Source organism: Rosa rugosa, chromosome 2, assembly GCF_958449725.1.
Source record: "Rosa rugosa chromosome 2, drRosRugo1.1, whole genome shotgun sequence".
Lineage (NCBI taxonomy): Eukaryota > Viridiplantae > Streptophyta > Magnoliopsida > Rosales > Rosaceae > Rosa > Rosa rugosa.
Genome location: NC_084821.1, coordinates 72,651,779 through 72,675,645, shown reverse-complemented (window position 1 = coordinate 72,675,645; position 23,867 = coordinate 72,651,779). Strand labels below are relative to the sequence as shown.

Here is a 23,867-nt window from a genome sequence, read left to right as displayed (position 1 = left end):
TTGGGGGTAGAATAGTTATTTTAGACCTGTTTTGGACCTGTTGTGTGAGAATTAGAGAGAATAAGGACTATCCAGTTTAATTTAAAAGGCGAGGGACTAAACTGTTTCTCAGGTAAAAGTTTTAGTAACAAGTATTTTTACTCTGCGAATGAAACCATAATTGAAGAGTCGACAAGAGAGGACTGCAATTTAAGGAAATTGCGCATATATGAATTGTTATGACTATTAATTAACTCCTGCAAAATTTAGTGTTCTTGTAACTCTACTGCTTAAAAAACACACAAAACCATGAAAAACAGAAGGAAAAAAAAAAAAAAAATCCTCTAGCTTGTAATGAATATAAGACCAAGAGATTTGGAATCTACTAGAATGATTTCCAACTTCAATTAAGCCAAGCTACTTCGAAAACTTCAAACCTTTTTATGGTTGAGATAACAAAGCGATACAGTTTAAGATCCAATATGAAATGGACATGCATAAACTACAAAAGTGCATAAACTACAGAAGTGTAACAAAGATGGTGAATGCATGAGAAGGCAGAAAAAGAAATCAGTACTAGTGGGGGATCGAGAGAGAGGTTTCAGAAGAAATTGATACATACTGCCTTAGTAACCTTCTGCTGCAAATTTTGGCAATGCCAGCTACTATAAATTGGTAAGTCCCATGATCAGAGACTGATTGAGCAGGGAGCTAGCTCGCTCGCTCGCTCCAACTGTCTGCACCCTAATGCTGATCGATCATTCTCCTACCCATGATCATAGTCTTCATTCAAATTAATTGATTAAGAGGGCGCACGCCACACATCTTCCTCAAGCTTGGGCTTGTCTTCTGGAAATTCTACCTTTTTATCCGGATCAGTCTCATCATAGAAACATTGCCAGCTGAAATTAGAAAATTCAATACGAGCTCCAGCTGAAATAGTACTTAGGGTGGATGTGTTAATCTGATCATATTCTAGGGGTGATGAGAAGACGTCTTCAAAATTCCAGTACTCCTGATCTGATTTCGAGATTACACCATCTTTCAGCCACGGGAAATCAAATACCCCCAATGCCAAGTCACAGTAATCATGGGAATCTGATGATGATGATGTCTTACAACTACTATTAACAGTTATGCTACTGTTGCTGCTGCCGCCCCCGCTGTGGTTGCAGTTGTATTCAGGCACCTCATTTTTCAAGTCAAAAATACCATTTATATCATCATCCAATTTGGTCTTTGCATGCTTCTCTGAACAAATCATATGTTCTTCATCTCCTTCTCTTACTCTTTTCTTGCTGTCACGCAGCTCATGCTCCATATTTCTATATATATGGAAGCCTTTCTTAATGATCTGCTGATGAAAAAAGAAAATTACATTATGTATACTCCGTAGATTGATAGAGATGTGTATATACAAAGTTACAAACAATCAAACAATCTCTGCTATATATCTACTACAGCTCTATCTACTGATCTGTTTGTGATCTGTTAATCCATCTATATGAGAAAAGTACTCATAAAATCCAATAAGGCAAAAGCACACATTAAAATCCAATAAGGCAAAAGCACACATTAAGTACAATATCAATATATATAGAAATACAAAGGATTTAATTTCGACATGGATTAAAATTTATACATGAGCAAGGACATGCTCAAAATCATGGTTGGTGAGCTAGATATTAATAAATTTATAGGACAAGTTCTTCAATATACACAGAGCAGCGCTACTAAATGCATATGCATATATATAATGATATCTCTGAATGAATTCATAACTAAATGCACATTATCATGCGAACCTTGAATTTGTGATCTTCAGAAACAAAGATTGATGAACTGAAGTGATATCATAAAGAACAAGGAAACCCGATGTGATTGTAGTGCTGGGAGATGAAACTTTGAATACGATCGATTTAATATGGAATCATTAGTGTTCCAACCACTATATATTGATCAGATTATGTTTCGATGATGACCTACCTGTATGGTATGAGGCTGATTGGGGTGGCTGTAGCAGAGGAGAGGAGTTCGTATTATCTGGAGATGTTGAACACATGTAACGTCTGTTGAAGGAAGAATGATGATTACAAAGGAGCTGTTTTGCTCACACCATCACACGCTACGCGATTTTAAGCTAAAACGTCTCTAACCGCACACACATGCATACACACTCCTCCATCACGCTTTTTACCCGCCCATCTCTCTCTCTCTCTCTCTCCAGCTTCAAACAATGCAATGAAATCAAACAGATGGGTTGGGTTAGTTCCTCTTTTTCCGCTCCATTCCTTTCTCTATTTTCCTTTTCAAAGTTTTCAAGTACCACAGGCAAATGCAAATCCCATCTTTTTCTCTTTGCTCTTTCTTCCCCCCTCTGTTTTTGTCCATATTTGTTTTACCATGTCATTAACCCCAAGCAATGCAACCCTTAATCCTACCATTATACTTCCCAGCTACGTGTCAATACCTTCGAATATTAGAAAGAGAGAGAGAACACGAAGATCCAATCCATATTTTATTGACTAACAATGTTTTCTTGTTTCTCTCCCTCGGGCATATAACTGGCCAGAAAATACAGCAGCATTTTTCTATGCTCCGGTAGGCACAGATATAAAGGCTTGTTTTGGAGACTGCAAGTCTTGAACAGATAAAACAGGCTCATACTAATCTCTCCATATAACATTCTTTTTTCCTTCAATTAAAACATGCCAGAAGCTGGGAAAGGGAAGCTCCATTCATTGCATTCATACATGTTAAGATCTTTAGATAGGAGAGGCATACACAGCAGAATGTAGGATAATACTGTGATGGTATATATGACTGAAAATCTGTACAAAATTCAATAACCGTTTTACATGACTCATCCTTTATATGCTCGACCTGTATGATTTACACATATAAGAAGTATATATATCATCTATTGTGTTCAAGAAGTATAGTAATCAGCCTCATGTCCTCACACTGTATTCAAGAAATATATTAATGAGCATCCCCCAATTGTATTCACGAGACGAGAAAATATCGTAATTCAACACATCAACATTGTAACATAAGATATGATACCTCGTCATCTTTATGAAAGCTCTTCCTAGGTTTTTGCCTTGCAGCTCACGGTTAGCTGAAACTTTATGGGCCAGATAAATAATGATCTTAAATACGACAGAAGAACTTGCATTTGAGCTTTTGTGGTTGTATGGCCTATTCTCGAAATTCATAACTAAAAGCATTTCGGCACACATTTCCCCTCATTCAATGGCCTAGCACATCAGATCCACTGCTGGCAATAATATGACATTACCTTGTACGTGAAGTTGCTTCCAGAAAGAACCGGCCAGTAACCATCTAATGACTTATGATGTATGCAGAAGCCTTGAATCCCTCTTTGTATTAAGAAGAAAATTGTCCCACATGTGAACTATAGGATGCCAATGCGCTACCAATAGTCCCCACAAGAACAAGAGCCATCACGGAAATGATGGAACCGATTGGTGTCTCTCACAATGATTTCTCGCCTTTCCACCTTTGAGACGTACTTGATTGCCGAATGACAATCACCACAAACCCTGATGTTCTTCTTGATCCGGATGGTGGATCCAGGAGAAGTGTTAAGAAGCGCAAATGCGAGTGCAAGCTTCTCACTGTGAAACTGCAACTTGACTTCCCTCTCCTGCTGGTCCACAAAGAAGAGTACATGGCTAGTGTCTGGAACGTATCCGACCTCCTTTATCTTCTTGCTAATCATCTCCCACATCCTATATATCTCTGCTCTTTGCGGGTGTGCATCATCGTTTGCCACAAACATGTGGACTGCATTCTCAATCTCCACCCAACTACAGGCAGGTTCCTTTTTCACTCCACTCTCTTTCATCATCTTTCTCACTTTTGCAGCATCATTCAATCTTCCAGCAGATGCGTACATATTAGCGAGTATAATATAGGGTCCTGAATCATAAGGATCAAGATCAAAAGCACGCTCAGCAGCATAGGCACCCAAGTCGATGTTGTTGTGCATCCTACAAGCACCTAGCAAGGCTCCCCAGACAGCTGCAGTGGGTTCAATCGGCATTTCTCTTATGAACTTGTCAGCTCTATCAAGAAGACCTGCTCGGCCAAGAAGATCAACCATTGTAACGTAATGCCAAACCTGTGGTTCTATTTTGAACCTTTTCCTCATCAAGTGAAAATAATACTGTCCTTCATCCAAGAGGCGAGCATGGCTACAGGCAGTAAGAACACAGAGGAATGTTATATCATTAGGTTGAATTCCAATCCTAAGCATTTCTTCAAACAGCTGCACAGTTTCCTTCCCAAGCCCATGCTGGGAGTATCCAGTAAGCATCGAATTCCAAGAAACAATGTCTCGTCTAACCAACCGGTCAAATACCTTTTTAGCATCATCAATGCTGCCTGACTTGGCATACATGTCGAGAAGAGTATTCCCAACAAAAGCAACAAGGTGAACACCCGATTTGATCATATGGGAGTGAACCCACTTACCTTGCTCCATAGACCCTGCACTGGCACACACAGTAAACACACTAGAATAAGTGAAATGAGTGGGCTTGAATCCTCCCCTCAGCATCTTCCAGAACAACCTCAGAGCATGCTCTCCTTGACCCTTCCTAGCATGCCCGGCGATCAAAGCATTCCAAGACACCTCATTCTTGGTGTCGAGAGCGTCAAAGATGATCTGGGATTCGTCCATACGGCCACACCTAGCATACACGTCCACGAGAGAAGTGCCCACATAAACATTGGAATGAAAACCGCACTTGAAGCAGTGGGCATGAAGCTGCCTGCCGTGCTTATCATCAGGGTCAGGCCCAGCACCAGCAGCCTTGAGCAAGCTAGACAGCGTGAACTGGTTGGGTTGCAGTCCATGGCGAAGCATTTGAGGAAGCAGAACAAGTGCTTCCTCAGGTCGATCATGTTGAGAATAGCCAGAGATCAAGGCTGTCCAGGTGACCAAATCCCTGTGAGGCATTTCATCGAACAGCTTGTGGGCGTCGTCCAAGCTGCCGCACTTGACGTACGTGTTGAGAATGGTGTTGTGGATGGGAAGGTCATCGTTGAACTTGGAAGTAAGGATGTGAGCACGGACAATTCTGGCCTGTTTAAGTTGGCCAGTCTGGGTACATTTGTTAAGCAGCTTATTGTACAGGGTCCGGTCAGCTTCCAAAGAAGCGCGATTAACCAAGTCCAGAACATGGAGCCCTGTTGTTCCCGAATCTGTGAGACTCTTGCGGAGAAGGTCCTTGTCTTGGATGACATGGGAGGCGTACCAGTCTTCGCCTTCTGAAATGTCTGAGTCAGTAGTCAAGTCAGCCGGAGTGGCAGCGCTGCCCATCTGCGCCGATAATGGAAGTTTCCGAATACCAAGAGCAGCAGCAGCATTGTTGTACTTGTCCAACAATAATAAGGCCTTGGATTGACTACACAAAATCTGTCTCTTCATCAAATAACAAACTCACCAACAAACAAATATTCAATATGATCGATCATACAGGCGAATGGCGAACCCAAGCCTTTCCGACCTCTCTCTCATCTGTTTCCGAATCATTTGATCACCTGCACGGGACGGGAGTGTCTTATCAATTTTAAAACCGGTCCAAAACTAAAATCACACTAATTAAAAAAAAAAAACCGGTCCTTGGGCCCCTGCTTTATTTAGTTTTGATTTCATGTATCAGGTTTAGGTGTAGTACTAGTTCCTCTACAATAAATTCCTGCCCATTTTTGGCACGGACATGTGGGCTCCGTACCAGGCTACATACTCAGTATGCCTTGTCTGTCCTAGTGAGGAGGCAGATCTTGATTTGGGTGCAACCTCCTAGTGTCATGATGAAACGTTGTCAGCATATTGGGAAAGCTGTTTTATTGGCTCTATGACACTGCTTTAACTTTCCGATATGCCACAAATATTGTAAAGCAAATGAAGTCGTCCATATGATGCTTTTTGCTATTAGGTGTATGTTCGAATACATTGTAGTTGTGGAACCTCCTGTTATTATTCGAGAGGTCTTCTTGAGGTGTCATGTAATATGGGGTCCCCCCTTGTATTTATCGGTTTCATCAATAAAGGCCTGAGGATAAACGCACCGGCCCTTATTTCAAAAACAAAAAACAAAAAAAAAACAGCAGATATAGATGGGCCGGGTCAGACCGAAAAGAATGACCATCATTTAGTTATAAAGCTGAGCGAATGATCGGTTAACTGTTGTAGGGTTTCCATGGGGAAGATGAGCGCATTTGAGTCCGCCATTGCTTGGGGTTTGGCCGTCGAAGCCCTCGCAAGCTCGAAACAAGTCGCCGTATCGATTCTACACGATTTGATCGCCCAAATCCCACCAAACTTACCCGACGACTTGCGGAACAGAGTCAACGAAAGGGTCGCTCTGCGATGCTTGGAGGAATTATTCGGCGCTCACGATGCTCCTCCCGTCCGGCGGTCCAAACTCAGCTTCGAATTGTCGGAGAGCTGCCAACAGGTTCTTAGACGCATTGTGAATGAGGTAAGGGATTCAAATTCGAAAGCAATTTTTTGGGTGTTAATCATGATGAATTGGAATGTTAATTTTAGGGTTAAATGTTTGAGATTTGGGAGTGAATTTTGAATGTTTACTTCTGTCAGACAGCAGAATCTGATGTGAGGATGGGAGGAGGAGGGAAGTGGAAATGGGATATTGAGCCCTTTATTGAGCACAAAAGAGCTTCTATGCCGACATGTGCTTTGAACAAGCTTAAAGATTCTGTTGTTGATTGGAGTCATCCATATGCTGAATTGTTTGGAAGAAAGAGTGGATTAGCTTTTGTTAGGGTTGCTGGGAGTGATGGTATTTTGGGGCTTAATGGTGGCTGCTCTAATGCTCCAAACATTGGCGTCGAAGAAGCGCGGAATGATGAAAGTGCATTGCCTTCCAAGAGGGGTAAAAATGCCTCAGAAACTGAAAAAGTGGCGGATGAAAACTATGATGGTTCGGGTGTAAATGCCAAGAAGATGAAGATGGATGACTCTTATGTTTTGCGGTCGGCACAGGACAACTCAGTTCCTTTAGCGGGAAGAGAAATGTTGGAAGATTCATTGGAAAGGGACATTCCAGTTTCCCAGAGAGAAAAGTGTGTGTTGTCAGAATTTCGGATGGATATGAGGGTGGAAACGTGGGCACTAGAGGATGGTCGTGATGATTATACTGCCTCAAAGAGAAGTGGGGATGCAATCCATAAGAGTTTTGTAGAAAATCCTTGTGCTCATAAATTCAAAGATGGTAGTGGGTTTAGTCCTGAACGTACAATATCAGGTATTGCTCCTCCACATGAGACGCAGCATAAGGTTTCTGCTAAAGACTCCAGTTGTAACATTGAGCATGAGTTTCATATTGAAGTACCACATCCTGTATCTGTTGATGGATCCAAACAGAAGAGCATTGCTGATAAAGGCAAAGGTGTTAGTGAGCATTGTCCTGAACTAACAACATCGCCTGTTGCTCCTCCAGGTAAAAGCCAGCGTAAGGTTTTTGCCAAAGAATCTGATTACAACAGTGAGCATGATTCTCATATTAATATAACACGTCCTGCATCAGCAGATGTATCCCAGAAGAAGACCATTGCTGATGGAGTCAAGGACCTCTCACGCTGGGATTTCGTCACCATGGAGAAGCGTGATTTCTTGAGCTCTAAATGTGCATTGACTCGTTATTACTATTTGAAAGAGAAAGATCATTGTCTAATGTGTAATGAAGGTGGTCAGTTGTTGATTTGTAGTACCAGTGATTGCCCTTTGGCGTATCATGAAAGCTGCATGGGTTCCAAATTTATCTCTTATAAGACCGGTGACTTCTACTGTCCCTTCTGTGCATATGATCTAGATCTCACGGAGTATCTTGAAGCTGAGAAAGAAGCTTCCCGGTTAAAGAAGGACCTATGGGCGTTTCTTTGTTTGCTAGGATCATCTTCTTGAAGGAAGTAATCAGAATGGGCATTTGGGAAGAAAGTTAAGGAAATCAAAGTGGAGATTTTGGAACATGTAGTCAATGTTTTTCAATCTCGGAATATGGGGGTAGCACCTCCTGCATTTTTCAGAGCAGACACAGAAAAAAGCATTGATTCCGGGTGATCTTAAACACTGATGATAATTTATCCCTGATTTTACCATCTGGGAGTGTGTTCTACAAATTGTCATTCCGCTTTTGTGTCTACAATCTGAAATTCTGAATACCGGGCAATACATGACACAGAGATGCTACCTTTTGAATCAAAGTTACAGTCTCGACAATCTGTTTGTGTACTCATCTAAACTTGATGATCTGTGTTCTTTTGGTTCACCTTGGCTGTTCACTTGGATGACTTTAATGTACAGGTTTTAAAGTTAATGTTTTAATTAGCTCTGTTGTGTATTGTGTTTTGATGTAGGACGAGAATGTGCCTGCCTGCCTGGTTTAGCCGGAAAACTAGAAAAATAAAGAAGTGGCGTGGAATCAAGAAGAGTGATTGGAAAATAGGTAATTCACGCATAATGAGGTTACTAGCTGCTGCAATATCCAAGAAAATTTAGTTTTGAACTTTTCAGGTTTCAATCAGGTCTTAATTGTAAATCAAATTTTGAAAGAAATGGATCAATTCCCATGCCCCACATCACATGATAACCTTTTTATAAAGACGTTTGAATTTTGGGTTGTGTCATCTTCTTTGGATCTACGAACACTTTCAATTGTCTGCACCACATTCAAGTTAATATATAAATATATATTAAAAATTAAATCACCGGACAAGTTAATGAGTGAACAGTAGTGTTCCCCTGGTCAGCAGCTGACCATGGGGAATATGGTCACTCACCGTCCGATTTCAATCGGACGGTTGACAGCTCTCATATCAGATTTCATCACTTAGCAATCAACCGACCGATTTCAATCGGACGGTGAGTGACCATATTCCCCATGGTCAGCTGCTGACCAGGGGAACATGGCTGAATGAGTGAAATAGTATGCAAGTGCTCAAATTCAATTAAGGGTCCTTGACCCAAAGCACCAAAATTGGACAAAGTTATCCCACTTACCCGAGCAAGAAATTTTTATTCCCACTTACCCTATTTGAAGTAAAATGACATTTTTGCCCTCAGCCAAATTGGAAAAAGACATTGATGCCATGCTCCTCTATCTCTCCTCTCTCTCCGGCACGAGCATCACACTCCCTCTCTCTCTCCTCACCCACGCCGACGAGGACAACCATATAAACAAGCCTTCGAATCCCTCCCCAACTGGTCCTCCAACGACTTCGACCTCTACATGTCCTCCGATCCTGATTTCCCGCCGGCCCAGTTCGTCACCGTCCACGAAGAAGACGACGAAGACTTTGACTGCGAAGACGACATCTTTTCCCAGTACCATTCCACAATCCACGCCGAGCGGAACCGCGATGACATCGTTTCGGAGCCCAATTCCATTTCCAACACCGACGATTTGTCGTCGGATCGCGAGAACGAGGTCAATTTCGTTATGGATCGGTTCCAACAGCGCGTCGAGCAGTCTCAGGTAACAGCCCGTTCCGTTTTGGTCTCCGGCGACTCCGATTTTGGGGTTGTGGAGGGGAATTGTGACATGGAGGCTCTGGGCTCGAGCTCCCGGAGGACGTCAGCGACAACATCAACTACTACTTCCGGTCCCGGGTCTGCAGTCGGAAAGATGGGAGAAGATGACATGGGTGCCCAAATCATTTTCTGGGTGCCCATATCAGTTTTTTTTTTTTTTTTTTTTTTTTTTTTTTTTTTTTTTTAAGTAACGGGACAGTGAAAGAAAAAAAAGTTTTGAATGTCTATTGGGGGCAATAGGCGTCTATTGGAGGGCAATAGACGTCTATTGGGGGGCAATAGACGTTTTGAATTGACGTAATCTCCTCTTTTTTTTATTTAATCAAAGTTTTATTTGTGTAATTTTAGGAAAATTAGTTCCCATTTCGGTAATCGAAACGTCTATTGGGGGGCAATACATGGCTGATAGTCATCTATTGGGGGGCAATACATGGTTGATAGTCGTCTATTGGGGGTCAATAGACGTCTATTAGGGGGCAATAGACTATCGGAGCAATAGGCGTCTATTGGGGGGCAATAGGGGGCAATAAAGGTCTATTGGGGGGCAATAGATGTCTATTGGGGGCAAAAAAACTTTCCGGTGAGATTTTCAGCAAATTCCGGTGGGCGGCAGCCGGTGACCGGAATCCGGCGGCCGGTGACCGGAATCCGGCGACCGGTGACCTGATTCCGGCGAAAGTTGGCCGGATTCCGGCGGCCGGTGACCGGATTCCGGCGGCCGGTGACGGGCTCCGGCGAAGTCTCCTATGGTTTCTCTCTCTTCCATTTTCTCTATTTCTCTCTCTAAGTAACAAAGGGGTGAGGGGTAAAATGGTATTAAAAAAAAATTAAAAACAAAAAAAAAATATTAATGGGGTATTAGGGAAGACTCCCTTAGAGTGTATTGGGTAAGAGAGAATTAAAAAAACTTAATGGGGTAAGTGGGAAAAAAATCCCTAGAAATGGGGTAAATGGACAAAACCCCTTCAATTAATCAACTTCTTATGTGTTACTTTTTATTAGGCAAAGAAGTCATTCCTTATGCAGTTCAGCATACAATATAATATAAAGCAAACGTTCCCCAATCGCAATCTTCCCCATTCTTGAAGCAGAGTGACCTGATGGATTTTAGGCTGACTAGGAATAAAGATGGATTGGTGGAGGTGCAGGTGACTGTGGCCGAGGAAGAAGAGAGAGGCCGTGGGCTTAGAAGATGGGCATAACAATGTATCGCTGCGGGGGCTTAAGACTCTAGTGTGTGTATTTCCTAACATCGACTCAGTAAAACAGAGCAGATATGAATATTCATCTCCCTAATAACCACCCAATATTTAAGACCAAAAAATAAAAGAGCGAGGTAATACAAGAAGTAAATCAGCACTAAACCCCTATCCAGAGAATTCAACAAGGGTCTAAACCCCATCAAGGTATCAGCAAGTACCAGAAGAAAGAAACTTCTTGTCTATTCACAATATGCAGTTTGCGTCAATAATACTACTTCAAACAGCTGTCAAATTTACAATTAAAGACAAGACAGAGAAAATTATACAGGTATTTCAATTATAAAATCTTTATATAAAGAAAGAAAGTCGTAATCTTCAGATTTAACCAATAAAACAAACAAAGAATGTAAAAGACACCCAGATAAACATGGCAAATGGAATCAAACTTCAACTGCAACAGCCTCCAGCTTGAGAGGAAGAACCATCTCTGCCTCCTGATGGTCCTGGAATTCCCCCATATCCGACTTTTATGCCATAAGACTGCAAACAAGAGCAAAACTTGATAAATTCACAGCTCTCACTCATTCAAAACGGTAACAAGTTAATTTGCCTTTGACTTGTATATTGGAAGTGATTTTAGTTATTGGTAACTCTACAAAGAGAATAATACTAAGTGTTTTTACAGAGTCAACACAGTGTGAGCCAAAACCCATCATAGTCCTTATATAACAAAGACAACAGGATATGAGATATTTCAAATGAGAGCTTTACCTATTATAGTTGCTGACACACTAATTGAGTATATTCTAAGCAATGAAAATAACCAATCAAATACAAATCTAATGATTGTTATAAAATGCATTGACAAAATGGCTCCATAGTAGCATAAAGTCAATCATTTTCCTAGACATTTACAAAAGCAAGATTTCAATCGAAAACATGGCACTACTGACAACCTACATAAACCACAGTAATCTCCTACATGTTTTCTTATAAAGTCAACTACAAGATGTATGAGGACATATACTGCAAGAAACAAAAAAACTAACCTCATTTGATACATCAAAAACGCCATCTTGAATCTTCTTGTATATGGTTGCAGCAGTTTTTATGAATGCCTGGAACGAACCAAAATAGTATTCAGTGTTAATTAAGGGGAAATCAAACATCATGAAGACAATGATTTTGTAGCAGTAAGTCAGTGTGCGTCACCTCCTCAACATTCTGAGCAGTTTTAGCAGAGGCCTCCATGAAGATCAATCCATGTTCCTTTGCAAATTGTTCCCCTTCCTCTGTGCTCACAGCTCGTCTATGAGCAAGATCACACTTATTACCAATTAACATTATGGTCATGTTTGCATTAGCATGCTGCCTTGCATCCTCTAGCCAACTAGCCAAGTGATTAAAAGTTTCTCTCCTAAGAGTAAACGAAAATGCCATCTTATCAGTACTAGTGGCTTAACATGCCATAGAACAGAGTGGAAGATAGCAAAAAATAGAAATCAAACAAGCTGTGCCTAGTGAATGTTTCTCCAAAAAGAACAACACAGTTTTTCCAAATGAGCAAACGCATTCTCGGTATATGAAATAATAGTGTGTTGGGTGTTGAGTCCCAGTGGTGGTTGAAACATTGAAATTGAAAGCGTACCTGGTGATGTCATAGACAAGCAAAGCGCCAGCAGCTCCTCTATAGTAGGATCGTGTAATGGATCTAAATGACTCTTGACCTGCCTGATAATTGAGAATAGAATAGCTTCAGAATTCCTTAATATATATTCCAAAAAGAAAAAAAGAAATCGATTCCGGTGAAGGTGACAAACCGTGTCCCAAATTTGGAGCTTGATTGGTTTGTTATCGATGGTGATCATCCTAGCTCCAAACTCAACACCAATAGTCAAATCGTGCACCGGCTGGAAGCGTTTGTCGGTGAACTGAAGAAGAAGGCATGATTTTCCAACTCCTGGAAAACAACAAATCGGAATCGGAATCGGAATCGAAATCGTCGTAGAAAGAGAGAGAGAGAGAGAGAAACGAAGATCTCGGGGTAAGCAATCATACCAGTATCTCCGATGATGATGTACTTGAAGAGATAGGCGTAAGACATTCTTCTTGTTACTCAAGTCGTCGGCGAATTTCAATTGGAATTCTAATAACAAAAGAAAGGAAAGCACTAGAGGAGTTTATTTATGAATTCTCTGTGTGTGGGTGTGTGTAAGCAGAGAGAAGAGAATGAGAGAGAGAGAGAGGAAAGGGAGGTCAAGGCAAAAGCAAACAGTTTCCAACAACGAAGCAATCTGTCCTCCTCGCTGTCATTTCCTCCTTCACGGAACCCGTTACTCCTTTTTGGGCCTTTTACCCATTTTTCTGGCTACATCTCCCAACTTAAAACACATTCTGGGCCTTTCGGTTTAGCTCAAGGCCTCAAGTGATGGATGGAGGGGGAGGGGGAGGTTGAGAATTATAGGTTAGTTCATGGTTTGATTTCCCAAATATTTTAGAAAATATTATTGTCCATGTCTACTTATTTAAGTTATTTTGAATTTAATGTTATTCTCTTAACTTTTTTTGATAAAGAGATCAAATTATCCATATTTATTGGCAATGCAATACGACTGCAAATGTTATGGCAAAGAATGGTATTGAGAATGAGTTTGGGCTCATCACTTTTTGATTCTCCCCTGTTTCATGCGATTCATGCTTATTTTGCTGGCATTGATGAGATTGCTAGGCCTAAAAGAACTGTGAATGCGCAGAGTAATTAGTTGTTTCTGTTTTCTTTGTTTTTAGGCCTCCTTTATAACCAAAAAAAAAAAAAAAAAAAGGAACAAATATGCTTACAGGGGTAAGAACAATCATAGACATAATATTGTTGAATGACCGGATGCATTTAATATTATGAATTTGAACTCCATGCATATATTGCTTCTATTTCTTTGTATAGATACAAATTAACTATAAGGATTACCTAATTTTGAAATCTGTCAAAATGTTGTTAGAGGTGAAGCTTTGCCGCAAGCTGTAGCTGGGAAAAGAATTAGGCCTCAATAAGAGAAACTAATGTTCCAAGAACTAGTTGCGGCAGGAATTGTCACAGTCAGAAGATTGTCATCACCTCTGAATTCAAATCCCTCATCTTTCGAGTTCACCGAGCAAGATTTGGGCTTTGAACTTGAGTACGCTCCAAAGCTACCAGCCCCTCTTCCCTTGATGTGTATAACACAACTAGAGGCATCACTGAACAAGTCAATACTGTCAACAGCTCCACCGGAATTGTACATGTTCAATAATCCAATTGGTGCAAATTGAATATTTTGCTTGTAAACCTGTGAAAATCACACACAACATTTCAGAATCCCTTGTAGCTTACTACTAATACTACTTAACCCCAATTACATAGAAGCCGACCTTAATAGGGGATACAGTAAACACATCGCATTGGAGAATTTGTAATGTGACATCAACTGACTTGTCCTTCGGTAAACGAGACAGATACCCTGAAATATGCAAAAATAATTTCAATTTAAAGGGTGATAGGACATGCTGCAAGTACGCACTTGGATTCGTATAAATGGGATATATGGTTAATTACAGTAAGATGATGATACCTTGTTTGAAGGAATAGACTGCACAATCTCCAGTCCAAAGCTTTCCAGATACCTCTTCAAAATACTCGATATCGGCTGGAGAGACCTTCCCAGATAGCTCCTCACTAGCTTTTACCTGGACGATATGTTCCAGACAAGGCCAGCTTCCTGCTCCTTGGCAATTGAAAATGCCTATAACTCCGTTGCATTTGTTCAAATTCCATATTTTCAGAAGACTATATATCATGCACGGATCCAGACGAGATTGTTAATGGTTAAAAAAGCAAAATTATTTAGCATTACTCTTGTACTTCAACATATATAGTCAGTACGTAGTGCGTGGGAGCTAGGTAGAAATACTCGTACCTCTTCCCGTCCATAACTGGATCAACAAATAAACAATCCCGTGATGGCCTCCCAGGATATCTAGCTCTGAGAACTGTTCCATCAGGAAGAACAAGCCTTTTAAGTATCTCGAAATCATGCTGGCCAGGTTTGTCACTGTTGTCAATTGGGGCATATATTAGTCATAGCTATACACCATTTACATTTTGATGAGAAATGATTAGTCAACATGATGCATGATTCCTTAATATATATAGTCTTGAAAAACTGGTACTTGTACCCTAACAATAGGTATCAACAACAAACAAGTCACAGCAGCAGATAGTCCTGAAGTTTAGTGGTAAATTATTCTTGTACATCTGCAGTAGTAAATTAGTTTGTAGTTGGATGTGTCACTACTACAAAGTAAAATATCCACTGATTATTAACAGATATGAGACATCCATCTTCATATAATGCAAATGGATTAACAGTGATGATGTTCTTTTATAGTACTATCATATATAATGGCAGGCCTGAGTCTGCGGGCAGTAAAGACTGATCAAGTGAAGGACTGTCAGTTTTACCGATACTCTTCACATTACTGAATGAAAGTACTGCAACTGTGTTTTATATGCCTGCATGATGCTTACCTTACATAGACTCCGCAACCTCCCACAGCTCTAGCAGCAGCATGGAACTCAGCTGCCTCATGCCGGCTCTGAAAATTGTAAATATATTAAGATCAGCATAAGGTGGTAAGGCAACAAAGGCTTAATATCACACTAAGCAAGTCAATCATACATAGAACATGTCCCAATCTGGGACAAAAACTTCACCAAGGAATATGCTGTTGAAAGCCACTGCAGCAATGTGCAGTGTCTGTGTTGTTGGGTTTTTTGGGTAGTAATCATCAGATGCTCGAGTAATAGCACTTCTTTTTGAACTGCAATAGAAAATTGGGGGAGGGAGGTTACCTTAATGTGTAGAAACTTCATAAAAAATAGAAAAATAAAAATAGCATGCATACATTTTCACTACACAGCAATATGTTCTTTTCACTAATACTCATCACTACCCTAGTCTAAATCCAATACGATGCTTGGAGTTAATATTGTTATTTATAATTATTCACATAAATTTCATTGAGCACAAGTTTACTGGTAAATGGAGTCTGTGCTTTGGCCCATGCAGCAGATTATGCTGTTATCTTGGAAATGAGTGGCTATGGACTTCTCAAGTGCCTGTTGGAATCGTCTAGTTAGAGAGACTCGCCCTCCTAAACCTGCTGAAACTGTCTCCAGTATGTTCTGAACATCAACCTTAACACCATCTACATCCTGTGAAACAAGATATCCGTGTAGATCATCATAAAATTGATATGCCTTTGCAGGATCTATTACACCAACACCATATTTCTCCATACTATCCATAGCTCCATCCCTCATATTTGACAAATTTCCAGGTGACTGTACTGGGTGTCTGAACTTAGTGTTATACTTTTTAGTTCCTGGAGCATTTGGAACAAGCCCTCCCCAATATCCCAAAAGGGCATGCCATACATACACATACCTGTGAATTAAAAAAAAAACAAATGTAGCATTAGTGGAACATCATGGAATTTACACATTCAAAACTAGATACACATGAATCTGCCTTCTCAAGTATATCATGAATTATAAAAAAAAAAGAACAGAAAATAAAAAGAGCACTAGTTGATGGTGAATTTTTCTAGCACGACCACTGTTGCTGAAACTTTTCTGACAGAAGCAGTTAGCTGGAAATGTCCGTATCTGTATAGCATGGGAAGGTGATTAACAAGTGCATAAGAGAAATCTTACCTAAGGCCAAAGGAATTCTTGATCTCAGAAACAAAATCCTTGAGACCACTTGGTTTGTCACTATCAACCATATTGGTTGTGCTGCGAAACTTGTTATTTTCTTCAATGCTATTTAATCTGCCTCCAAACCTGCAGTTGAGAGAAAATCAGTAATTAAGCCTGAATGTGCTTCTAAATTGACAAGAGAAGATGATGAACATACTGTGTCCCTTCAACAAATGGCTCCCCTTCTTTTTGGAACTCATTTGATGTATCTTGCCACCCATCATCGATTATCAAAAACTTAGCTGGAGTACCTCCTTCTGATAAACTGTGTAGGTTTGTTTGAAGGATCAGAGTGTAAACAGGAAAACAAATCAAAAGGAACTTTCAAATGTGTGAAAAGAGGCTAATCCTATAAGAAGTCTATTGCATAAACTGTATAACTTCTACATTATAAAAGAATATCATGTATAACTTCTATCATTCTAGAGGAGTATCATGTTCAATTGGCTTATCATTTTTTTTTTTTTTTTACTTTAAATATAAGAGGATCAAAGGATTTCACTCCTACCCCCATGGTGACTCGAACCCATGACTTCGTCATTAGGTAGTGGGTGCTCTAACCACTGAGCTAACACCACTTCGTCATTTTCAAGATAGCATGCATGACAGTGGCCTCGTCATTAAGGGCTAGCGAATGATTGGAGTATTGTCACAAGATTTAGCAACCCAATCGAACTTCAAGTAACATCTCTATAGAAGGAATGGTCATTTGAGTGGAAAAGTAAAAGTGAAACTACATTTACCTTCTGAGGCCGTCTCTAATTCCTTTAGGGTTAACTCCTTGATAAAAGGCATCCCAAGTACACCAGCCAAAACAATCCAGCATTCCAGGCATCTGCATCATAGAATCAGAGGATGTGTAATGCATCACAAATTCAGAATAGCTGAGAAAATCCAATATAGGTTACTATTTTGGGCCTCTAGGTGAAACGTTGGCTGCCTCACCTGTTTCGTTTCTCTAAGAGCAAAGCTTCCATAATGCTTCGCCAAAGTCCTGAATATGATTAGAATTTAGAACTAAAGAGAATAAGTTCAGTTTCAATAAATTCAAGCTAAATTGTGAACTCAAGCAGCAAGCGTGTGCTCCAGTGCGATGCTTGAGTTCAGAACATAATTTTTAGTATAAGCTTCAGTGTCCAATGCCTTCTTTACTACAAACTACAAACTACAAAGGCAATGCCATCTTGATATTAATGCCCATGCCCTACTATTTTAGTAAATTGACTTGAATTTGTAAATATCTCAGAGAGCTAACCTACTTCATAGATTCGTTCACCAGATCGAAAGGATGGTTCCCACAATTCACAAAAACTGCTTTTAGGGATTCTGAGGCAACTATAGCGGGGTCACCTATCAAATACATAAGAAGGCCATATATATGTTAGACTAGAAAAAGAAGAGGTCAGAGGTGACTCGGGTGAGAATGTCAGTGGGAACAAAGTCGTCTTTTATTGATCTTTTTTCTCCCTTGGTAGGACCAGATGCCAAGTTAATTACCCATAGCAGGTTAGAATTAATACTAAGTAGCATCATATGGCCCTCCTCGTCCATAAATGGAAAAGAGTTGATATCACAAACTGTATCTAATCGAAGCATAATATTTGAAGCTAGACATCATTATAAACTATTACCACTTTCGACGCAAAACTCAAGTTCATTGGATGTATTTCCCTGCAAGCTGCTTCTAAATTCACCATCCAGAACTGGCAAGAATAAGATATAAGATGTACTATCCTCCTTTCCCTCCTCCTCCTTTGCTTCTAGGAGCAACAGCTGAGTTTCCACAGGGATGTCACTTCCTGTACTGCCCACTCGTGGTATCATCCACCAAAGTTTAAATCTAAAAAGACTTAATAATCTGACATCACTGCATCAAGAGAAAATCATCAGAGTTTCTTGCCGCAGTTTGGATTTTCATGAAAATGTAAGACTAGGAAGCAAGATGCATATACTCCATGCGTGGACAAAAAGACAGACATGGTTTCAAAAATCGAGTCCTCAGTTATTGTCGCTAAGAAACAATATATAATGGGTAGAATATAACAGAAGAAGTGCTACTTAACGGTGAAGAATCCGACGAAAACATATGGATGTTAAAGAATTAACTGTTGAATAGAATGTATCTGCTTGATCAACAGTATAAGCATGAACGAGAAATTCAAAAAAGAAATGCATATATAACAGAGTAGATTAACATAGTTGCATACCGTAAGACTCCGAGCTTAAAAACATGGCGTGATTGTGAAGTAGCATTTTGAGAAGTGGCGCCAAGGAATGCTGCCGATGAGTAGGGAATTGGTGTGAAGACCACATTGGGAGGCACGTCTGTCAACACATGTTTACCACTGACACTCAGAATGGAATCTTCAAGGGCAGGTTTCGTACCGACAAACATAGATTGTCTCCATCCATTACTACTGGTAGTGCTGCTAGTCTTAACTCCACCACGCACAGAACCATCTCTGGTTTGTGAGCAAAAGATGATCCTCCTCCTCCTCCTCCTCCTGCTCTGGTTCTGGTTTGTGGCTAGAAATGAAGAGAAGCCGAGATTGAGTTGAAGGGCCTTGGGGGAAACGACGGTGCTGTGAAGCATGGCAATTGGCAATAGGCAAGGCAACAGCTTTTTGACCGTTATATGAAAGCGGGAGGAGAGGAGGAGGGCATGGCAGGGCAGGGCAATCTATGTGGTTGGTTTAAGTTGGTTGGTTCCCAATCCCACAAAGATGATTGATTGATAGAGAGACGGTGGGATATATGGGCTCCAATGCCTCTTCCTTTGATTGCTCACCACATTTTACATTCGAGATCCATGTCTCCCTTTTTGTCATTTTCAATCTTCTTAAATATCCTCTCGTTTCGAATATATAATTTCAAACCATTGTCCTAACTGCTAGCCAATCTTCTCTTAGCTCAGTTTACCAGATAAAAGAAACAATAATAACACTTCCTTTTGCATATCTCCTAAATCGTAGAAAATTGAACATGTATAGCTAACAAATGATTCATGAAAAAAAAAATACGGTTAATATAAACAAACGATTAAACATTGATGGTGAAAACGCCTTTTCCCACCCTCATGTAATTGTAAACTGAACCCCCTAAACCAAGGCTAAGCTAGATAAAAAGATAAAAAGGTAAAGGAAAAAACTAGACTAACTGCCAGAAACCAAATTAAAGGTTGGATCCTTCCTAATACTAAAAAGCCTAGCTACATACTCGCTTTAATGTCTAAACAGCACCAGCAGCAGAGGAAACTACTATTGGACTCCTTACATAGTGTTTGCCATCCGACCAAATAAGCCCTCCAAACACATAGTTCTTAGCTGCACCAGGTCTCTTAGCTTTCAGGGTTACCTTGAAACTTTTCTCTTCACCTATTTTATTGAACTTCAAGATATTAGGCTCCACTGATACTGAAATTCCAACTGGTTCGCGAATTCGGACGGCATATGTGGCCCCTCTGGGAGAACCAACATTCTTCACTCTTCTTGTCACAGTGACTGAGCCAGACAAATCAGGGACTGTTATTGAAGGGTAATTGAAGTCAACAAGACTGGCTGACTTGGGGCATTTATAAGGAGCTTCAGAGAAAAGTTGCATCATTGTCTTGTTATAGCCAATGACACAAAGAAAGTCTAGGTAATCATTGATGTTTAGGTCATAGATCAAGCCAGGATCCATGGCACGATTTGGTCTTATATGACCATGCCCATAATTGAATGGCGTTGCTTTAATGAACGAGCCATTCCGCATTGGATTCACAGTGTTGTCCCTCGTTCTTGCTGCCAAAAGATTCAACAAGTCAATTAGCATATACATATATATCGTCATAACCACCACCATCATGGTTAAAATATAGAATTAACAACAGAATCAACATTAGTCTCATCACCAGTTGTCATGATTGCAGATTTTATTGCAGATGAACTCCAGTCAGGGTAGAGCGTCTTCAGAAGGCCTACAACTCCAGCTACATGAGGGCAAGACATGGAGGTGCCAGATTCAGTAACAAACGGAATCCTGCGTTTATCATAGCTTTGTCCTGTAGGGCTTTTTGCTTGGGTGTATGCAGCTATGATATTTACACCAGGAGCAGTGATATCAGGCTGAACAAGAATATCACAGAGAAAGAAAAAAAAATGGTCATTAACCAATGTCGATTGTTTTAATTTTTGTATAAAGCTTTGGCTGTGTGGGCTCAGACTTCAGAACATAACAACTAATTGAAAAAAGTGGCACATGTTGACTCGGAAAACAATATAGTTGAATCACGCATCATGCATATATAACCAGCCAAACCTTAAGGATCTGAGGAGTGAGCATGTTTGGCCCTCGCGAGGAGAAAGCTGCCATGAATGGAGCAGGTTTTCTATTCAGTTGTGCTGTTGGGGCCGTTATAAATCCCAATGGATCACTGTTAAGACAAAAACCAATGAAAAAAATTAATTGTCTTCAGATTAGACATATCACACACACACACACACACACACACACACATACATACATAGAGAGAGAGAGAGAGAGAGAGATACTCTGTTGAATTTATGTAGGCAAAGACAGCAACCCCATCTTTATAATTAATGTTTGACGCTGGTAGTACGTGATAATCATCAGAGAGTACATTACCACTAGCCTCATGATTACAAAGAATCATCCCAACTGCTCCGGCCAGAGCTGCTTGTTGACCCTTGTCTAGTCTTGGACTGATACCCCTAAGACAGACCAAAATTTTGCCCTTCACCTTCTTAGGATCCAGGGTTCCTCTAAGACAAAGCATCCTGCATGAAGAGTATACGTTACAAGTAAGGACAATATTGCATTTACTACAACATGAGTTCACCAAAATATAAGCTTCAAATCAGCAATAGTTTCAATTTTGAAAACAGACAATACTTACGCATCTTCAGCAGAAGAATTGACAGCTTTGGCTTGTGCACCAGTTATAAGTGGATAAAGTATGTCATCTGGCAAAGGTTTAGAAAGGCTTCTTCCCTGGTATATACACAGCTCACAGATAGAAAGTTGATCAGTTATACAATGAAAAGTTGATCTTTTTTCTTAAAAAATGAACAGATAGAAATAGATCAGACCTTGAGGCGCAGCCCATTACGGAGTTCAACAAAAGCTTCAAACTCTCGATCCAAAGTACTTGCTCCAACGGTTATTATCCATGGTGCAACATTTGTGACAGTTCCAGCATCATGACCAGAATTTCCTGCTGAGCATACAACAACTATACCATGCTTGACAGCATGGAATGCCCCAATTGCAGCGCCATCCTCAAAGTAATTTTGAGGGTGCTCAACACCAAGTGAGACTGAAATCACATCAACCCCGTCATGTATTGCTTCATCAAACGCTGCCAAGATGTCAGCAGCAGAGCACTCACCGCCAAATTCTGGCCAGCACACTTTATAAGCAGCAACTCGGGCCTTGGGGGAGCCACCTTTGGCAGTCCCATTCCCCACGCCAAACACACTTGCTCCAGGAACAAAGTTCCCACCTGCCGTCGATAGAGTGTGAGAGCCATGACCGTTTAAGTCTCGTGCAGAGTAAACAGAAGGGTCGAGTACTGGCCCTGCCAGTGCACCTGCCAGTGCAGCATGTCCTTTATTGAAGTACCTTGCTCCGATGAGCTTCCTGTATACGAGATAAAACACTAGCTAGCTAGGTAAATTGTCAAGATCATCAAGTGTCTGGCAATGTTTCATTAATTTCTTCATGATTTTTTTTTTGCATCAATTAAACATGGCTGCCAAATAAGCAAAACCATAGTTGCACAGTGCACAAAATAGTCGATTATAGTCAATAGAAGTATTAGTCATGGATATCAACGTGACTCGGCAAGGGTAGACACTGATTGCAGTGAAGAACTCTAGAGCTTTAAACAGAATCTTAGCATACTGCATTGTAGACTTTCTTTTCGTTTTTATTTTAATTTTATTTTTGTTAATTTTCCTTCCTCCACTATAAAGGTCAAAATGAGGCTTGGATGGCTTTAAAACTTTCTTTCATTCTTTCAAATCCATTCAATCATTTTGAAACTTCAGCAGGGGTGAGTTGATTCGGCAGTAATTGAAGCGGTGGCAAGTTCTCATATTTTGCTATAACAATAGAAGCAAGAAAGCCTTATAATTTTCTTCTATTTTATAGAAAAAGTAGCCACAAACATATGCATTCAGTCCGCAGTTGGCCTATACCTACTTGAGTATAACCAACCAAATAGGATGATACTAGACTCCAGTGAGCAAATACTATAATTGATGGAATGCAGAAATAGATAAAAGCCAAAGCCCAAAGGAGCTAACCTGTTGCAGGAAAACCCAGTGGTATCGTTCTGACAGATTCCTTTCCACCTTGATGGAATGGGTCCAAACCCTTTGTCACTAAAGCTCTCCGATTCGGGCCACACACCTAGCAAAAATCACATCCCATCATCAATCCATAAAAATCAAAGAGTGCCACTAATTGGGTTCCACAGCCACGTCAGTAAAATTGCTGAATCAGCAGCCATGGAGTCAACAAACAGAAACAGAATTTGAACGAAAATGGAGTGAATTTACCAGTGTCAAGATTGGCTATGATCGTATCTTCACCAAATCTGGCCTTCTTCCATATAGAACTGGGGTGAATTACTCCGTTCTTTTCCAGTAGCATAAAATTCCATGAATGGGTTGTATGCAATTTTATTCCTTGGTTTAAGAAAACTGAGACAACGTTTGGATGCTCTGCATTGGCGCGCAGTGGCAGCAGTATATATGAGAATAAATTAATTTCCATGAGGATTACTTAAAAGTAAAATAATATGAAAGAATCATACTTGCAATTTCAGCTGCCTCTTCCTCTTCAAGGGTGGCAGCAAAACCATTGATATATCTATTGTACGAGTAAATAATCGCTTCTTTCGCTTTGTCAGTGCTGCTTATAGATATGTGTGTGCATGAGAAACAATAATTGAAGAAATATATGAATGAGATAGTGAGCTAGCTAGATACGTAAAAAAAAGGTGGATACGTCCGTACCTTCCCAAGAATGATCCGAGGAATTCATAATGCGAATCAGTTGCACGTTCACGATCAGCTTCTAAGACTTGTGGACCATGTGCATGGGATCCCAGATACACTACATAAGACTAATTCAACCAAACCAAATCGATCAGTTTTACAATACATGCATGTAAAAAGGATAAGAGGGCAGAGAGAGTAGCAGAAGCAGGTCAATTACATAATTTACAGCAATGGTTGGCATGGTTACCTTTTTTATTGCAAAAGCGGGTACTTGAAACAGAGAAAAAACGACGAGTAAT

General features: G+C 40.3%; 5 protein-coding genes across 8 annotated transcripts; 1 reads left to right on the top strand and 4 right to left on the bottom strand.

The window, feature by feature from the left end:
• Positions 1-1,197: 1,197 nt before the first annotated feature.
• Positions 1,198-5,654, bottom strand: LOC133730065 (pentatricopeptide repeat-containing protein At3g24000, mitochondrial). 2 transcript variants are annotated; one of them, XM_062157730.1, is made up of 3 exons: positions 3,046-5,654; positions 1,966-2,943; positions 1,198-1,333 (listed from the first exon to the last, which is right to left on the bottom strand). In XM_062157730.1, the coding sequence occupies exon 1, from the start codon at positions 5,435-5,437 to the stop codon at positions 3,416-3,418; it is 2,022 nt and encodes a 673-aa protein (XP_062013714.1). In that variant the 5' UTR covers positions 5,438-5,654; the 3' UTR covers positions 1,198-1,333; positions 1,966-2,943; positions 3,046-3,415. The 2 variants fall into 2 exon arrangements, with proteins under 2 accessions (XP_062013714.1, XP_062013713.1); XM_062157729.1 differs by having other exon boundaries at positions 1,966-5,654.
• A 476-nt stretch (positions 5,655-6,130) lies between these two features.
• LOC133730064 (uncharacterized) lies at positions 6,131-8,661 on the top strand. Of its 2 annotated transcripts, none has more exons than XM_062157728.1 (3): positions 6,131-6,494; positions 6,614-7,475; positions 7,566-8,403. In XM_062157728.1, exons 1-3 carry the CDS (start codon positions 6,213-6,215, stop codon positions 7,937-7,939), a joined length of 1,518 nt encoding a protein of 505 aa, XP_062013712.1. In that variant the 5' UTR covers positions 6,131-6,212; the 3' UTR covers positions 7,940-8,403. The 2 variants fall into 2 exon arrangements, 1 of the variants encoding a protein (XP_062013712.1); XR_009856580.1 differs by having other exon boundaries at positions 6,132-6,494; positions 6,614-8,263; positions 8,392-8,661.
• A 2,321-nt stretch (positions 8,662-10,982) lies between these two features.
• Positions 10,983-13,185, bottom strand: LOC133730062 (ras-related protein RABB1c). Its single transcript, XM_062157727.1, has 6 exons — positions 12,826-13,185; positions 12,588-12,727; positions 12,416-12,498; positions 11,980-12,184; positions 11,817-11,885; positions 10,983-11,307 (listed from the first exon to the last, which is right to left on the bottom strand). Exons 1-6 carry the CDS (start codon positions 12,869-12,871, stop codon positions 11,215-11,217), a joined length of 636 nt encoding a protein of 211 aa, XP_062013711.1. The 5' UTR covers positions 12,872-13,185; the 3' UTR covers positions 10,983-11,214.
• Positions 13,186-13,388: 203 nt separating this feature from the next.
• On the bottom strand, positions 13,389-19,300 carry LOC133730060 (probable galactinol--sucrose galactosyltransferase 2). Of its 2 annotated transcripts, XR_009856579.1 has the most exons (15): positions 18,769-19,300; positions 18,193-18,428; positions 17,821-17,911; positions 17,507-17,555; positions 17,305-17,396; positions 16,719-16,826; positions 16,517-16,645; positions 15,837-16,247; positions 15,480-15,621; positions 15,329-15,396; positions 14,718-14,852; positions 14,373-14,587; positions 14,173-14,261; positions 13,733-14,090; positions 13,389-13,506 (listed from the first exon to the last, which is right to left on the bottom strand). XR_009856579.1 is itself a non-coding variant. In XM_062157725.1 (14 exons), exons 1-14 carry the CDS (start codon positions 19,152-19,154, stop codon positions 13,809-13,811), a joined length of 2,433 nt encoding a protein of 810 aa, XP_062013709.1. In that variant the 5' UTR covers positions 19,155-19,300; the 3' UTR covers positions 13,634-13,808. The 2 variants fall into 2 exon arrangements, 1 of the variants encoding a protein (XP_062013709.1); XM_062157725.1 differs by lacking the exon at positions 13,389-13,506 and having other exon boundaries at positions 13,634-14,090.
• Positions 19,301-19,449: 149 nt separating this feature from the next.
• LOC133730061 (subtilisin-like protease SBT5.4) lies at positions 19,450-23,250 on the bottom strand. Its single transcript, XM_062157726.1, has 9 exons — positions 23,125-23,250; positions 22,870-22,975; positions 21,951-22,201; positions 21,652-21,878; positions 21,459-21,553; positions 21,094-21,339; positions 20,861-20,975; positions 20,454-20,667; positions 19,450-20,343 (listed from the first exon to the last, which is right to left on the bottom strand). The coding sequence occupies exons 1-9, from the start codon at positions 23,216-23,218 to the stop codon at positions 19,790-19,792; spliced, it is 1,902 nt and encodes a 633-aa protein (XP_062013710.1). The 5' UTR covers positions 23,219-23,250; the 3' UTR covers positions 19,450-19,789.
• Between the last annotated feature and the right edge of the window lie 617 nt (positions 23,251-23,867).